Here is an 18,807-nt window from a genome sequence, read left to right on the forward strand (position 1 = left end):
TAGAGACACGCAAGCACGTCACTGCCCTTCTGACAGACTGAGAAGCCAAGGCAGATGATGTGCCCTGAAAATTCGTTTTCCGCTGCTGCTCTCTCTCCCTGTGGCAGTCTTGTCGCCTTTCGGCACTTGGCCGTCACCTCCATCTTCCGCCTCCTTCCTCTATGCTCTTGACATTCCACTCAGCTCCTTTCGTACTGGTACCTGGCAGTCATCCCTTACCTGTGGACAGATGGAGCCCTCCACTTTTCAGAGTCCTTTCAGTCTGATCCTCTTCAAAGAAGGCTGGCTGGGTGAACCCCATGTGATGGCAAAGGAGAGAGGGGTTGACAGAAGTTAAGTGACTTGTCTAAAGCCATCCACTCGTAGTTCAGCAGATATGTATTGAGTGGCTACTGTGTACAAAGCAAGGGACTACTGGAAGCAGACAATGTGCGCAGGATCCAGGGGTCACGAGTTATGGATGCCACCTGGGACCAGTGCGCCAATATCCTCATTTCTTAGCGCCTGTGGTCAGGTCTCATGGAAAATGTAGCCACAGTCCATTGTTTTAAGAGACGGGTATATTGTGTTTGCTGAGTTCTCCTTTCGCTTCGTTTCCCCATCCAGATATGATCTCCGCAGGGTCTCTGCTTTGAGATGTCTGCTTTGTTCAGGTTGTTCATTCGCTGATTTCCTCATTCAACAGAGCACCAGCTATACGCCAGGCACTGTCTTAGGCACTCAGAAGAAGTAGTAGGTAAAAAGCAGATACAACTCCTGCCTTCCTGGGATTTATAGTCTAGCTGGAGCCTCAGATATTAACTAAATAGTCACAGAGACGAATGACAAATGGCAGCTGTGGAAGGGCTTTGGGGGAAAGGAATATGGTGCTGAGAGCTTATAATGGTGGTCAGCTCCAGGTTTACGGGACACTGATATAGACAAATGGGAGGACCGTGTGGCTTCATTCTTGATTGAATGTTTCTAAGTCACCTCTGATATTTGTTAGCGGTGACAACAAAGAATTAGCCCCTTTGTGTCCCCACCACCATCATCACTCGCCTGTGATCATAAGCAGTCTCTCAGCTGGCCCCCTGTCTGTTGTCTTGGCCCTCTTCGGGTCTATTTTCCACATTAAAGCCAAAGAATGTGAACTTGATTGTGTCATGTCCTAGCTTAAAGCCTTTAATGGCTTCCCAGTGCCCTTCAAATGGACACTAATTTTCTTAATGGGGCCTCCCATGCCCTTAGCCATCTGGCCCCTTCTGCCCATCTTATACTGGTCCTTCTCGCTGCCACAGCCATACTGGCTTCTCCTTATTTCCTTGGATCCTCATTGTGTTTACATATATTGTTCCTTCTTTCACTCTTTTCCTACCTACCTTTCATATTTCATGTCTAAGAAGTTCTCCTCCAGGAAGGCTTTCCTGACTGCATATTGGAATATATTCCTGGCTACCCATGAACCTGTGTACTTTCGCTTGGTTAGCGTTTGTCCCAGATTGTGATGATATTTGTATGGGATGATTAGGACGATGTCATGGAGGCATGAGGGCTGGATCAGCAGCTGTTTTGCCCTCTGCTGTAACCCTGGCCCCTGGCCCCTGAAAAGACAAGCTCAAAATCTATAGTTCAACTCCCTCAGTGTACAGATAGGAAACTAGAGGATCAGAGAGAGGAGGTAACTTACCCAAGGTCACACAGCAACTTAGTGGCAGAGCTGGCCTGGGACCATGGTTTACAGGTCTTGTCACAATGTTATATTGCCTCTGTAGAAACTTCCTCTTCTGCTTCACAACTTCGATGTTCTTTGAGATCTAGATCTATAACTAGACACAGTGCGTTGGTTAGATGGAGAAGCTACCTGCATTAAGCATTACAGATTTTGGGGTGAATTCCTTAGCTCATTAAAGCTTATAAGGCCTGAGGATTCATTTGAAATTTTTTTTCTATAATTGATTTTTAAATGAACTCCAAGATCTCAGCTGAGTACCAGTTCCCAGGCGCAGCGGAACAGGCCATGGCCTCCAGCCTGTGAAGCAAACCCTCAGCCCCTCTTCTTTCTAAATTAGGTCACTCAATTGACAATCAGTGGAGCCCACCTTTCTAATATCTCTCCATCCCAAGGAAGGCTTTGTGATGAAGCAGGAGGCAATGAGATGCCCCTCAAGCACTTGCCTACCAAGGACATTCTCTGAAATCTGACAGGGGAGTGAACATTTATTTGTTCTGCCTCTGAAAGGCTATTTATGCACCTGCTGAAGTGTGACCAGGACACAGCTCGGAAGTCAGATGTTTCCTCTCTGAATGAGAAGCGGCAGCTTCATTGCCTTGTATGACATCCTAGAACCGTGCAGCTTGTATAAGCTCCCGAATGGTGGGCACTGGAGTGAAAGCAGGCTATTCTTTTTTTTTTTTTTTTTTTCTTTAAGAACTTTTATTGAGGTACAGTTGACATACAATAAACTGCATATATTTAAAGTGTACAATTTGATATTTTTTTCTTATTAGTAATGTATATATGGCAATCCCAATCTCCCAATTCATCCCCTCCCACCCCTCCAGAAACCAGACTATTCTTAATGGCTGCTTCCTCCCAGGATCCAGGCAGCACCAGCAAAACAACCAAGGGTTCTCCCACCAGGCAGGTGAGACCTGCAGGAAAGGGAGGAATCCGGTGAAGTCAAAATACCATGCGTTTAGAGTCAGTTAGTTTGAGTTACCAAGAGCAAGTCGCTTCCCCTCTGTGGAGTCGTGGTTTTTCCACCTACACAACGGATCGAGTGTATGCCTGCCTTCCTTGTTATTCACTCTCACAGAGCCAGGCTCAACTCTAGAGATGGATGATATTTGGGGAAACAGGAAGGGCACAGTCCTTGCCCACGGAGAGGTTACATTTGAGGAGGGGAGACAGACATTAAATACGTATTTACCTAATCCTTGTTCAATTTTAATTGTGGTGAGTATCACTGAGAGGCTAAAATGAGATGTAAATAGTGGACTCTGTACTGTGTAAAGTGCTATGTACCAGACACGCCGGCTACTTTACGTATAAAAATAATCACCACCGCCACAGCAACCCATATGGCATTAATATGGGCTACTTTTTAAAGTGCTTGTTATATATTAACTCATCTAATCCTCATTGAAAAACACCTGTGATATAGAGAATACTATATAGGAAACTGACGTACACAGAGGTTTATTTACTGAAAGAAATGTGGCCACTAAGTGGCAGAGAAAGGCCCCAGGCAGTCTGAGCAATTGAGTCTCTATCCTATAGGCTGCCTCTCGGGATATGAGTGTCTCATTTCATCCTTGCAACAACCTAGTAAGTATCACTGTTATTCCCATTTTCCAGATTTGGACACAAAAGCAAAACATGGAAGGGCCTTCTCGGAGTTCCCACAGCTAGGAGGCATGGGGGCAGAATGTGACCCACACCCGTGCCTCCGGGCATGCCTGGCGGGGGGCGGGGGGGCTTCCTCCCCGGCGGTCTCCTGACGTGTGTCCTGCCGCCCTGCTCTCGCTCAGGTGTTCCTGAAGAGCGACCGCGTGGCCCGCATGGTGCAGAGCGGGGGCTGCTCGGCCAACGACTCGCGAGAGGTCTTCAAGAAGCACATCGAGAAGCGCGTGCGCAGCCTGCCCGAGATCGACGGCCTCAGCAAGGAGACGGTGCTGAGCTCCTGGATGGCCAAGTTTGATGCCATTTACCGCGGGGAGGAGGACCCCAGGAAGCAGCAGGCCCGGATGACGGCCAGCGCCGCCTCCGAGCTGATTCTGAGCAAAGAGCAACTCTACGAGATGTTCCAGAACATTCTGGGGATCAAGAAGTTCGAACATCAGCTCCTGTACAATGCCTGCCAGGTAAGGTGTCTGTTACTTGGGCCCAGAGCTGTGCGTACAGCAGGGCCACGTGACCACTTATGGCGAGCCCTAGGCATTTCTTGATTTAAAAAAAAAAATTTATGACATTTTATAGCTGCATTGGTAAACGTTGAATCTAATCTAGGCTCAAATATATTCAGGTTTTTCTTCTGATTTTTAAAAGAAATGAAAACATTTTGTGAGCTCCTAAAAATGTCGTGGACCCTAGGTGTTGTGTGTATTGTGTCTAAGGGGTAGATTGGCTCATGTGCGGAAAGTGCTAGAAGATCAAAATGTGGGTTTTGTTTTTTATTTTTTTTAAGAGTCTTTGCTTTCAAAATAGGTGGTATTTACCAGTCAAAGGGCTTGTGCTTCCTCAGCTGGGGAGACAGTTGGACTTGGCACCTGGTCATCAAGTGAAATTATTTAAAACAGAAAGCTTCCAGAAGGCCTGAGTTTGTCACACCCATATATTAGTCACATTATAAATTTCTGAGTGGATCTGAGATGGCTAGCTGAGGCTCCGCTCAGGCCCACCCCAAAACGCACTTATATTTTCTCTGGATCAAAGTTTGGGGGCATGAGGTACCCTAGATCTTCATTTCCTGCAAACCTTTCCTGTTATATTCCTTTATTCACCAAATGTTTATTATGTGCCTACTTTGCAGCCTTTGCAGATTTTATTGAGTGTTGCTTGGGGGCATTTTTAAAAGGCAAATTTCCTGCCCCCAGCCCTAGATTCTGGTTCTGCATTCTCAGGGTAGGGCCCAGGAATATGCATTTTTAAACGAGGGCCTGCCTGGTAATTCTGCTGCCCTTTGCCTTTTAAGAACCATTATAGAAATTCACCTGTGCCCTGGTTTCCCTGCATCAACTCTGCCCCTAAAGTTGATTAAAGACACTGTAGTGTATTGGCTAAGAGTTGTTCCTTGCTCAAAATCCAGCAGACCTAGGTAAATCTTAATATGACCCCTCACTAGCTTTGAGGCCTTGGGAGTTAAGTAACCTCCCCACACGTGAGCTTGGGATGCATTTGTTATAAGAATTCATGTGTATAAAGGCCACAGTACATGGGACACTTTATAAATGGTAGCAGTTACAGTATATTATAGTCTATTGGAAGAGGCAAAAGGTCAACAGACAGCATCAGAACAGTGCTATAAATTTTTTTAAAAATTTTTATTGGAGTGTAGTTGATTTACAATGTTGTGTTACTTTCTGCTGTACAGTGAAGTGAATCACTTATACATATACCTATATCCACTCTTTTTTAGATTCTTTTCCCATACAAGTCATTACAGAGTATTGGGTACAGTTCCCTGTGCTATACAGTAGGTCCTTTTTAGTTATCTATTTTATATATAGTCGTGTGTATATGTCAATCCCAATCTCCCAATTTCTCTCTCCCCCCTTTCCCCTTGGTAACCATAAGTTTGTTTTCTACATCTGTGACTCTATTTCTGTGTTGTAAGTAAGTTTATTTACATCTTTTTTTTTTTTTTTAGATTCCACATATAAGCAATATCATATGATATTTGTCTTTCTCTGTGTGACTTACTTCATTTATTATGAGAATCTCTGGGCCCACCCATGTTGCTGCAAATGGCATTTCATTCTTTCTTATGGCTGAGTAATATTCCACTGTATATAAGTGAATGTTTAACATAAGAACTTCAGGATTTTGAGGCTTCCTTCTTCCTGCCTCCATGGCTACCCCTTAATTCAAGGCACCCGCATCTCTAACCTGGATGGCCAGTATCCACCCAACTGGTAACCCTGCCTCCCTTCTTGCCCCATGATAATGCACCCGCCGCGTACCAGCTCAAGTGATCTTTTAAGACTCTAAATTGGATCATGCCACTTCTGTGCCTAAAACCTTCCAGGGGCATCCCATCACCCCTAGAATGACATCCCAACTCATCACTAAGGCTTGAGACAGAGCTGGAATCAGCCCCGATCATACCACTTTCCCCACATGCTTACTCACTGGCCTTCTTTCTGTTTCCCCAACACATCAGATTGGTTCTGGGCCTTTGCATTTGCTCTTCCCTCAATTTAGAATGCTCTTTGCCAAGACTTTGGCGTGACTGGCACAGCTTCAATGTCAGCTTCTCCAAGACCTTTTCCAAGACCACCCCATCTAAAATTCTCCTTTGCCTCACACCTTACCAAGTCACTCTCTTTCCCATTCTCCTGTGCTGTTTTTCTCAAAGCCTTTAGCACTCTTTTCCATTTCTTGTTCATCTGTTTTTCTCTGTTTGTTATCTGTCTCACCCTCCCCGCCCATCCTTCACCAAAGTGTTGGCCTCATCAGGGTGGCAGTTCATCTCTGCCTTATTTGCTAATATTTCCAATGCATGAAACAAATCTTGGCACAAAGTGGGTGTTCAATAAATGCCTATCAAATTAATAAATGGATGATGGCAAGTTGTTTTAACTGGTTAGTAGGGTCTTATCAACCATTATAGCTCACCCAGAAATTTCCATATGTTTTAGTAAATAGGAATCTGTTTAGCATTTCATAATATAATGTATACATTACATCCAAAGGAATTCCTGACATTGTACTTTCTTCTCAGCCCACTTCAGTTAGGAACGCTGATTGCCTACCTGAGGGTAGAGAGTTTCTGTGATGGGTCAGAAAGCATCTTGGAATTCTCACATATGTCTCAATATGAAATTAAATTTAATTATTCTTTTAATTAAAATAGTACTGCATCCCATGTGGCACTTATAGAATGCAGTAAACAGGTGGCATTACCATCCATCACCACCATCTTCTCTACCGTAAGAAGATGGGTTGTCATAGCTTCGAAAAGATTGACAATCACCCACTTGGGTGATAAGTATTATTCACAATTACAGAGTTAGTCAAGTGTTCCTAAACCTGCTACGCATAAAGTGATTCTAGGGGGTAATTTTTCTTCTTCTTGCAACAGCTAGCTTATTGTGCAAATAGTCTGTTCTTGCTCAGACTTCAGCATCATTGGGATGAATCCATTGCTGTGCCATTTCTTAGCTCGGTGGCTTTGAACTTGTTGAATAGGGTTAAGTGGCAGAACCTTATTTTGCTCTTTTCTCATAAAAAAATGAATTCATTCAACTCATATTTTCAGCACCTTTTTTATGAGTTAGAAAAAATATAGTAATAGAAAATAATGTCCTCTCTCCCCAAAATAGTGATTGTCCCCTTAGTTAAAAGAGAATTATAACAAAGATAAAGGGAAGTACTTCTGAGGTCAGGAGTAATTAAGGCATTTAGTATTCTATTCTGTACTCACATCTACATCTGATTATTTCTGCAGTGGTTCACCTCAGTAGAAATTAGGACAAAGAGCACATGGAAAAGAAAAAAACACAAATTAATTCCTAATATATGATTATTTTTATTTTTAAGCCTTTAGTAATCTGAGTTATATAATTGTATTGACAAACACCAGAAGTATTTGAAAAGAAGTATACCATTGGTGATAATAATACATTACAAATGTTATAGAAATGGGTATTCTCATAACTTACTGGTGGAATAATTTATGGTGGTAAACTTTCTGTAGAGTAATCTGTTAATTTGCAGCAAAACATCTTTATAGTGGGCAAGCCATTTAACCTAGCGCTCTCCCTCTAGGAATTTGTCATAAGTAGACACTTAGAGATGTGTGCAAGAGTATTAGGTCCAAAGATGATCGTTGCAGCATTTTACATGACAGTGTAAAAAATGGAAGCAACTTTAATTCCCAGCAATACGTGATTAATTAACTAGATTTTGACTTACCCATATGAGAGAATACTCTTCAGCCAGTAAAAATAGTTGAAGATTACCACATGGGGAAATGTTCCTTAGGTATTTCTAAGAGGAAAACCATATATGAACCAGAGTGTGAAGACATAATCCCACTTTTATGGGAAAAGTACTGGATGGATAAAAAATAAAAACAGTGCTTATCTTTAGGGATAGCATTATGGTTGATTTTTAAGGTTTTCGTTTGTGCTTTTTGATGTTTCCAAACTTTCTGCCTTAAGCATATAAGTTTTTTGTAAATAGAAATAAATAGCAAAAATCTCAACAAAGAAACTATCAAAACAATGGGATAAGAAGAAAATTATCTCAGCATTGTATTCTAGACTTCAGCCATTAATATATTGCCTTGATGATTTTTGCCATTTCCAAGTACTGCCTGTGTGATTATTTATTTAATATTCCTAATTAAGCCAACTTCTAACTCACTTTTTAAGCGTATCTTTATCCTTAGAAGTAATACATCTGAAATCACAGCTTTGGTAGATTAGATTTTTTTAAATAACATGCATTAAAGTGAAACAAAATGATTAAAATAGAAGCTCTTCGTCAGTCTGCCCCTTACATCATCTCACACCATCAGTGATGCAGGAGGCATGGCTATGGTGACCAGTGCCTTGAAATACTCATGTTGGTGGGATAGATCCCTCTGAGCTATCCCTGGAAATAGTCCCAGACTGACCAGAACAGATTTCACCTGAAGTCTTTACTTCTCATGCCCTGCAATCAGGTTTCAGAAATTATGGATTTATTCACTCGCATTTTCATACATTACACTCAGCTCTGCAGAACTCTGTCCACTCAAAGGAGCAAAGATAAAGAACTGAAAACCATATGACTTACATTTGTACCCTACTTGTATTGTTTTTTGTTTTGTTTTATATTTTCTGGTCCTCTCCTTACAAGACAGAGCAATTTGTAGGTGTTTCCAAATCTGGAAATATGCGCAGTTCCTTGTATGCGTATTACATTTTAGGGGAAAGTGTAATTTGATTTCTGGTGCAGCTTTCTGATGGTTCATGTGATCTCTCTATGAGGTGCAGCTAGGAACTGCAGTTTTCATCTCAAATGAGAAATGATGTTTAACAAAGAGTGATGATATCAGTTATGTATCAGCTGTCTGTGTAACATGAAACGCGTCTATCAAACTATTTTTTAAAAAGGAGGCTTAATAAGTGTCTGCATATTTATGCATGGAATTTTTAGAGCCGATTGTGTTTATGTGAGATGGCATGGTTCTGTCTCATAGAAGAGTTTGCTCACATTCAGCATAATCATCCTTGGAAGCCCTTTAATGGAGTCTGTGTTGTTTTTATTTTCCTGAACCCTTGAGAGGAAGCAGTCAATCATGTAGCTATTTGAGCATTTGAGTTGAGTTCTAAACTTCACTCAAAAAGCATAGGATAACCTCTTTGAGAATGGGTGTTATCATCTGAGAAGTGAAACTAACACAGACCTGCTTTCCATTTTCATAAAATGCAGAGATGATGGTGATGATGATGATGTATTTTAGAAGTTTAAAGAATTCAAAGCACCGTTTTTCCTCGTTCCCTTTAGTGGCCTCTCCATCTGGAGTTGACTTAATGCGCAGTTAGGTGTACCAGATGCCTGTAGCTTCCTACCCTCTCCTTTATGAGTTGTCTTTAATTGCTTTGTTCTGAAATGTGTGGGCATTTCCCATTGAAAAACACCTCTGAGATGCTTTTATTTTCATATATTTTAAAATGAAAATAAATCCTTCTTAGGGAAGCAACCCAGCTAATTTCCAAGCGGATATGGGTCAGTACAAGCTAAGAAAGTTGGTTGTTTCTTCATGTTTCAATTCCATGTTTTGAGAACAGCATTTCTGGTTGTGCCCTTACTGCTCTCACCCGTTTCTCCTGGAAGCATCAGTAGTATCACCGTAACCTTTTCCTCAGCCGTCATTTGTGCCTCGTGGACAGCAGGGAGGCACACTCCAACTGACTGAAGACGACAGTATTCTCTTCACTTATCTTTGAAATTCTAGAGACTGGTAATCCAGAAGACTTGACTAGAGACACATAGAATATAATTTCCCAAGCTATAAACATCTTTGCATTTACAGTATTAAATTCTGCACCATTACTGAACTACTAACTTTCTTAACACTTCCTTTCCTTTCCTTCCATCCATCAACAGTGTGGCCTTTGATGATGTGGTTATCTTATTACACAGGGCTCTCCTCCTTGGACTTGATTAACACTTGGCAGCTCTTCAAATAGTTTATTAGACTCTGAGGGGAAACCTCAAATTATCAGCTTTCAACTGTGACCCGGATTACTGAATTATATCTATACCTCACTGTAGACTCTTCATCTCTATAATAAGTAGGTATTTATTTTCTAATCTGGAAGTTTCCAGAAGCTCTGTTGTCTCAGAATTTGCTTCCTGGTCAGGCTGTATTTCTTAATCACTTTTCTTGGCTCTCTGGCACCAGTACATTTCTTTGTACATAATCGTCTTTCAATAAATATCTGTTGAGGAAATGTTTTAAAATCTGAGGGTGTGGACATGGCAGTCTGGTATTAAACACTTTTATTTAGCAACGTACTTTATTCATAAATTCATTCATTCATTCAACGTTGTTTTAAGTACCTGCTGTACACTAACCACCACATGTCAGATACTGGGATAAAGCCTAAAGGTTCCTATGTTTTCATAGATGAGCCCATGTTCTCCCCCTCGACTGTCTTCCTCCTTGTTCACCACAACACAACTCCCAGTGAATTTGTGGCTTTTTCCTGCTCAGAGTATTGTATTCGTTTTCATTGTATTGCTATGTAAAAATTACCACAAACGTAGTGGCTTGAGAGAACACCCATGTATTTTCTGTTTTCATAGATCAGAAGTCTGGCATTACTTAGCTGGGTTCTCTGCTCCGGGACTCCTAAGGCTGGAGTTCAGGATCTGACTGGGCTGTGTTCTCCTCTGTAGGCTCAACAGGGAAGGAACCATTTGCCTGATCCCTCATCCTACTGATGAATCTCATATCCTTGCAGCTATAGAAATCTTCAAGGCCAGCAACAGATAGAGAGGACATCTCTGGTACTTCAAGTCTTCAATTTCTAGACCCTCTTTTAAAAGAGCGTCTTAATCAACAACCCTGGTTGTTAGTCCCATCCAGGATAATCACCCTTTTCTGTTAAAATCAATGGGTTAAGCACTTAAAGAACTGCTGCAAGGTCTCTTCACTCTTGTCATATGTTATTGATTAGAAGCAAGTCATAAGAGTCTCCCACCCTCAAGGGGAGGTGAGTAGGGTGTGACTCACTGGGGATCATCATAGGGTTTCTTTAAAAACACACACACACACACACACACACACACATTTATTTATTTATTTATCTTTGGCTGCATCAGGTGTTAGTTGCAGCATGCAGACTCCTTGTTGCAGTGCATGAGCTTCTCTCGCTAGTTGCGGCTCGCAGGCTCCAGAGTGCGTGGGCTCAGTCGTTGCAGTGCGCAGCCTCTCTAGTTGGGGTGCACGGGCTCCAGAGGGTGTTGGCTCTGTAGTTACAGCACACAGGCTCTCTAGTTGTGGCCTGAGTGCTCAGTAGTTGCAACACAGCATCTGAGGGCTTCTGCCACAAGTGTTCTTCCCCTCATCCCAATGTTCTTCATAGTTCTCCTTCCAGTGTCAATTTAAATATAATCTTTTAAGAGAAGCCCTCCCTGTCATCCTGCCTGAAATAGGCTTCTCCTTGTTTTGGGTTTGTTTGTCTTCTGTAAAAGTAGCTTGTTTATTACCATCATAGAACTTCACACAATCTGAAATTACCTTGCCTACTATTTGTTCTCTTATTGTCTATCTCCCCGTCTTGATTATCTCTTTAAGAGCAAGGACCATGTCTGTTGTGTTCACTGCTATATGGCCAATACTTATCACAATCCTAGGCACACAATACATGTTCAGCTAAATATTGACTAAATTAGTAAATGCAGAGGCCAAGGCACTTATGGTCTCCTGAGGCTAAAATGCCCACATTCCACAAGGGTGTGTGTTTGGTCCTCTGTTTCTCATGAGGCACAGTGCAGCAATGTCAGGCAAAGGGCAGGCATGGCAATCTCAGACCTAAATCAATCTGCCGATTCTCACAGTATGTCTCTAGTCATAAACTTTCCCTCTGGTCACTCTCAGCCTGTTTCTCCCATCACAGGGCTGGAGGAAGTGGTACAGAAATTAAATCTTGTCTTTCCAAAGTCATGCGCTGCCTCTAACAGTCATTAGATATTTGATGGACTGCTGGTTTTCAATGACTTTGTTTGCCAGATGTACTTTAACTTCAGCATCCTTGGGATATGGAAAGAGATCAAGATGTATCCACCACATGAACGTGTTCTCTCTGTTAGCAGGAGCAAAATTAGAGGGCATTAAAGATGTGGAGGGCACAGGGCCAGATAGCAATATTTCATTTTCCAGAGCAGCAATTTTCTGATGACCCCATCATGACTCTTCACGATGGAGTCATCAGAAAATTCTTACTTCTCTATCAGTTTTTCCTGGAACACACGGCCAGATAATTCTATCTAACTGTGCCTACTATTATATAGAGATGGACTGCAATGGAAGATTGAAATTGAGAGGCAGTGGGAAACCTGCATCTGAGGAACAAGGAATTGGGTATTTTCTATGCAGGCTTCAAAACTGCTATAGACATTTTAGAAAGCTCTTCCCTTTGTCAAAATGGAATTATAAATATACTCTTTTATTCAAAGTCCTTTTTAAAGCACTGAACCACAAAATTGTAATCAGAGGTGTTAAAGAGATGTACTTTCAGGAAAGGACATGCAGAAATAGTATTTTCTACTTTTGCCACCTTTCGCCCAATGATGGAAGCTTTTATGAACCATCTAACACAGCTATGCAAAGGGAGATACTTTACAAGCCTTCTGACATACTTCACCAACCCAGACTCCCCATGCTCATTATTTGAATTTACCTTCTTCTCCTCCTATGATTCAAACCTACAATTAGCAGAAACTTGGGTAATAGAGGGTGGTGCACTGATTAAATTTGGTCTTTAACCTTTTTTGTTTTAACCCTTTCTGAAAACATACATAAAATATCATAGTTCTGTTTCCTGCACAGCTTGTGAGTGATTCTGCATGTCTTTCATGCTGGACTTTTATGCAGGGGAGGCCTCCCATCTATGTCCTGACCTCCACTTGAATAGTAATAAATGTCTACCAAGTATGAAGCCTTGACCACATGCCATGCACTAAGCCTAGTACTTTACATATATTATCACATTTAATCCTTATAATCAGCCTGTAAGCTAGATATTTTTACACACATTTTAATAAGCAACTTGAAAAAGAGAGAGAGAAAGAAATTAGACACGTTTTCCAAGGTCAAAGAGCCAGTCAGCAGCAAAATATGGATTTGAACTCAGGGTTGTATGACTTTAAAATCAGCTCTTTCATGCAGTTGCTGAAAATAGTGGTGATTTTCCATTGATATAGAAGGTTCTGGAGAGTAAGTAGGAAGTTTATCAATCCTGCCTTTATTCTAGGAAGACAGGTATGTATGTGTTGTACTTAATCTTTTAGGAGTCTCTTTTTATATAGCCTGTTCTTTTTTCCCCTAGAATTTGTTGGAGGAAAAGAAAGGTTAGCTGAGGCTCAGTTCTGTGTGGGTTTTTTTGTTTTCTTTAAATTTGTATTAGAGTAGAGTTGATTTAGAATGTTGTGTTAGTTTCAGGTCTACAGCAAAATGAGTCAGTTATATATATACCCACTCTTTTTCAGATTCTTTTCCCATATAGGTCATTATAGAGTATTGAGTAGAGTTCCCTGTGCTGTACAGTAGGTCCTTATTAGTCATCTATTTTATATATATTGCAATGTTGTGTATATGTCAATCCCAATCTCCCAATTTATCCCTCCCCACTCCCTTTTGCTTTACCAGGGGGTGATCGTAAATTTGTGTTCTACATCTGTGACTCTGTATATTTTCTAACTAGGATTTCAGTGGCTGTGTCTTTATTCAGTGGTGACTGGTAAGGTTTATGCTTGCTTCACTCATTTAGGTCCTACTATAGCAGTACAAGTATTTCCTGATTTCATTTTTTAAAACATATTTCTCTGTAGAATGAGAATAACAACAGAATGTGTTTTACTGCGTTTATTGTGATGCTGTGATAAGGTGATGAGCTTGGTATACACACATTTTTAAAACTTTTAAACTATCATTTTTATTATCACTTATTACTGCCACTCAAGCCAAGATTTTGTCCATGATTAGGGTTGGTCTTTATAGAATTTCACAGCTAAAACCTTCAGCATAGTTCTAATTTAACTCTCATATTGGATAGAAATTAAACATTGAACACCACAGGTTGAAAAAGTTACAGAGATTTGGGGTTGCTTTTTGGCTCTGCTGCTTACTATGCGTTCATGAGCCACTCATTTAACCTCTCTGAGCATCACCTTTTGCATAAATAAAATGAGAATAATGATGGTACCCACCTAGTAAGGGGGTTGATGCCACTTATCATTAGCCACCATTAATGAGTCTAATTCCTGTGTCTTAGGAAAGTTCCATTCTATTGAATAATGATATTTAGGATTGGGCTGGTTCTCTGGAATCAATTCTTGAAATCGAAGAATCAAATCACACTAAGGAAAAATCTGAAGAAGCATAACACAAGATCCTTGCCTTCAAGAACTATTCAACTTAGTTGAAGGAACAAAACTAATACACAAGCAAAATCCAACCACAATACAAAGTCAATATGTGACAAAGTAGTCAGTTGTAATGTATAGGGGCAGCATGTTATGGTAGATATAACATGTTTATAGACACATCTGGGTATGAGTCAGATTCAGTTGCTATTATTCAGTTACTTATTATCTGTTTAAGTTCATTAACATTTCTATAAAGCAAGGATATTACTAGCCACCAGGTAGAAATAAGAGCCTGCCTCGTGCTAGAGATTCAGTAAACAGTAGCCTGAGTTGGTCACGGTAGTTAATGGCAATGGTGATACGGCAGTGGGAGTAGTGTTACAGGGATGTAAGCTTCAAAGCTGGAGGACTTTGGAAATTTCAGATAACAGTGGGATTTGATTGGTCAGGAGCCACTCCATAGAAGGAGTACTAGTTGAGTTGGGTTTGAATGATGAGGATATGGTTTAGGTTGAATGAAGAGAGATTATCTGAGATGTCTACTATCCTTTTTTGTCCAGTGACAGACAAGAGAAGAGAAGAAATTATATCATAAAGATAATGTGGCTGATTAAATAATTAGTCCAAATTCCTCACTCACCTGTGTTTAGAATTAAACATCCTGCCATTCTTTATAGGTTTCAGTAAATTTATCCACCTCTTAACTTTGGGCCCAGCCATCACATTGACTTTGTCAGTAGGCTATTAGCAGAGTTGAAAAGCAGAGGACTTGAAATGTGCTTATGTATGTGGTTTTTCTGCCATTGCATTTTGGTGATCTTCCAAGAGAAGAACATGCCTCAGGTTCACCCCTGAACACTCCTCCAAACTTGCCCTTAGTATAATACACATGGAACAGAGCTGAACTGAACTGAACCCACAGTTTGGAACCAAGCCCAACCAACCCTCAGTCTAAAGCCATCCACAGTCTAAAGCTTAAGCCAAGCCTATTCTAGATCAGCAGAATCCCAGGCCACCTTACAGACCCATGAACATGACAACAAACATTGACTTATGTAAGTTACTGAGTTTGGGGGTGATTTGTTATGCAGCATTATTGTGGCAATAGCTGACTAGTACAAATGACATTTGAAATAAGTATGCTTTATAAGTAACAGATCATTAGTAAGATATATTATATACTGTATAACTGTTTCTTGTAGAACCTCAGGTATAGTGGGGTTTTATATTAACTACTAACTTTTCTTTACTATTTCAACTGCTTAATCCAGAATCTCCTCTTTTGCCTCTTTCATTTGCTGTTTTTACCCTGAGTTGAACTTTTCAAGAGTTTACTGATGTGCTGGCTTCCTAGTGTCAATGCTAATGTGCTAACTTTAAAAGCCTCCTTCTGTAAACTTGGAAAGAAGATAGGCTGACTGGGGAATGTAGTTGAGAAATAAAGTTGTGTGATTTTACTGATTATCCAAGGGTGAGGGTAGAGTCTCAATAGTTTTGGGAACTGAACAACTGAACAGGAAGTCTGAAACCCCCGTTTATTAAAGGCAAGGCAGCTTAACAAGGATTATTAGAAATCTGAAAAGCCCTTGCCATTTAAGAGGTTTATTTATTTTACTGTTGCCATGATGCTGTATCCATTGCCAGTGGCCACATAACAATGCTGAAACTCGATAGGTTAAAAGAGTGAGCGTTTATTACTGCTCACAAGTCTGCAAATGAGCTGGGTGGCTTCTCTGGTCTTGGGCTCACTTTTGTACTTATTATCTGCTGTGGGTCTGGTGGGAAGTTTTGTCCTTTGTGGGGTGAGTTGACCATAGATGGGTTAGGATGACTTTGGCTGGGATGACTTGGTTATCCTCCATGAGGTCCCACTCCCTGGACTTCTTCATGTGGCTGCTAGATGGGGTGCCAAACGAGAGGATGGAAGAGGACAAAGCCTCTGGAAGTCTTGGTTCAGCACTGTCGCTTCTCTTGGCCAAAGTGAGTCACAGGTTCAGCCAAGAATCAAGAGGAGGAGAACCAGACTCCATCTCTTGATGGGAGGAGCTGCAAAATCACATTCCAGATGGTGTGGCTACAATCAGAGTGAAGGGTCATGGCCACCTTTGAATCTCCCACAGCTATTGTTGTCATCATTGTTACCAACACGCCCTAGTATTCAGCTGTTTAGACCAACATGTGTCCAGCATGTTGTACCCATTACTTTTAATGAATACAGTAATAATATTTTTATTGCTATAGTCAAAATAGGGGCCATACGTAACAGGGAATTAAGCCTGGAGGCCTTTGACCTTTACTATTGAAATGCGAAGCAAAATTTTTAAATGCGGAAGTATTTTTGTCCTCAGGAAACTATTAGCAAATGTAGAAAGATAAGTTCAATACAGTTTTCAATTAGCAGTTGGGGGAGTCCTCAGCTTTTTAGCATCATTTCAAATGCTTTTCAGAGAAAGGGACATATTTTCTCTTCTGATGCTTTTGTCGTTGAGAAGCATTAGTTGCTTCATGATGTTGTTCTGAGATAAACAGGCATTGCTTTTCCATCTTAAAACACTGTCTTGATTAGAGTAAAATCAGCAAAACCTCATAAAACAGTGAGGTGAGAGTGAAATTAGGTGTGTAAGACCGGATGCACCTTTAGTGATAAAACATTGAATCATGCATTTATTCAACATGAACTGAGTGTCTGTCATGTGCGAGATGTAGGAACTGAGGATACAGCAGTGAAAGTGACAGGCGAGATTCCTGGCCTCGTGAAGCTGACGTTTAATGGGCAAGACAGGGCCCACGACAGGGCTTAATTCCTGTCTGTGTGCACAGGAATTAAGCTGTCTCACCAACAACACATTCATCCTCAGCCCACAAGAAGAGGGAAAGAGGGAGTGGTAGGCAAGCTGCTTCTTTTTATGATGTAACCTAGAAGTCCTGTTCAACTCCACTCCAATTCCATTGGGAGAGCTTAGTCACATGACCACATGTCCTTACAAAGAAGTGTGACGAGTGTAGTTTCTAGCCGGGCACGCACATGCTCAAGTAGAACTTTGTGGGGATTGGAGGCTTCGAGTCTCGGTAAGAAGAAAGTGAGCATGGATACTAGGGCGTGCCTAGCAATCTCCACCACTTTGACAGATTCTTTCCTTATTTTTAAGTAATTTTGAAGACATGTGAAATGATACAAAATAGAATATACCCACACCTTCATACTCATTACCCAAGTTAAAAGTGAATCTTATTAGTAAAGTTGAAGTCTCAGTCTCTCATCCTGCCCCGAACAGAGTAATCATTTTCTGCTATTGCAGGCATTTCTTAATACTTTCATTTTATATATATGTATATATATATAAATATATATATATATACATATATATATATATCTCCACCCAGCCATCCTTAGTAGGTCTCTTTCCATGCATTTCTAAATACTTTCATTAGATAGATAGATACAGATATAGATATCCATCCTTAGTAGGTCTTTAGTAATTTTTTGGCACTGCATTTTGGGCTCATCATTATGTTGAGAGATTCATTCATATTGATGCGTGTGGCTCTATTTATTCATATTCTAGATGATAGTCCATTATGTATATGTTGTTTACTCAATAAAGAAATTCCTTTTTGTTATCTCGACGATGTTTTGAATATTCTTATACATGTTTCCTTGTACGCATGTATGAGAATTTCTCCAGGGAACACCCCTAGAAGGATAATTTACTAGGACATGAGGTAATTGCATCTTAAAGTTATTAGATATTACCAAATAATGCTTCAATCATTTGCACATTGTCTTGAACAACACAAAAGCAGTTACTGTACTTTTTTACAAATATCCACAGTCCAAAAGCAAAATTTTATTTTAATGAAGGAACTTGACCTCTCCATGTTGCTTTTGGAGGATAAGACTGAGCAATTCCATCCTTGGTACATACCCAAGAGAAATTAGTATATTTGTCCACCAAAAGATACTGCCAAGAATATTTATGGAAGCTTTTGCCAGTAGCCAAAAACTGGGAACAACCCAAATATCCATCAACAGTAGAACTGATACACAAACTACTGCATATTTATACAATACAGTATATTTATACTCAAGCAATTTTAAAAAAAGAACACTGGTACATTCAGCAAAAAAGATATATTTCACAGACATTTTATTGAGAGAATATATCCCAATCCAAAAGAGTCTATATTCTATGATTTCATTTATATGAAATTCAAGATCAGGAAAAACTCATCTGTGGTGACAGAAATTGGAACAGTGATTGCATCAGCAAAGTGGGGAGGGGGAACTGGATAGGTATTGATTTGAAGAGACTCAAATGCTAGAAATGTTCTCTATCTGTAGCATCCAAAATGGCAGCCACTAGCCTCATTAAATATCTTAAATTCACTTCTTCATTCCCAGTAGCTGCATTTCAGGTGCCCAGTAGCCACGTGTGGCCTGTGGTTGCCAAAATGGACAGTGCAGACAGGACATTTCCATCATCACACCAAGTTCTTTTGAATGGCATTATTCCATA

General features: G+C 40.5%; 1 protein-coding gene across 17 annotated transcripts in view; it reads left to right on the top strand.

Moving 5' to 3' along the window:
* The window catches only part of CADPS (calcium dependent secretion activator), a 451,700-nt gene that overhangs the window by 112,073 nt on the left and 320,820 nt on the right, over positions 1–18,807 (top strand). For all 17 annotated transcript variants that reach the window (XM_057706171.1, XM_057706172.1, XM_057706169.1 and 14 more), the window contains one exon: positions 3,514–3,846. In XM_057706171.1, coding sequence (XP_057562154.1) covers positions 3,514–3,846 — 333 coding nt within the window. The remainder of the gene's footprint in view (positions 1–3,513; positions 3,847–18,807) is intronic.

Source organism: Hippopotamus amphibius, chromosome 13 (genome assembly GCF_030028045.1).
Source record: "Hippopotamus amphibius kiboko isolate mHipAmp2 chromosome 13, mHipAmp2.hap2, whole genome shotgun sequence".
NCBI classification, from domain to species: domain Eukaryota; kingdom Metazoa; phylum Chordata; class Mammalia; order Artiodactyla; family Hippopotamidae; genus Hippopotamus; species Hippopotamus amphibius.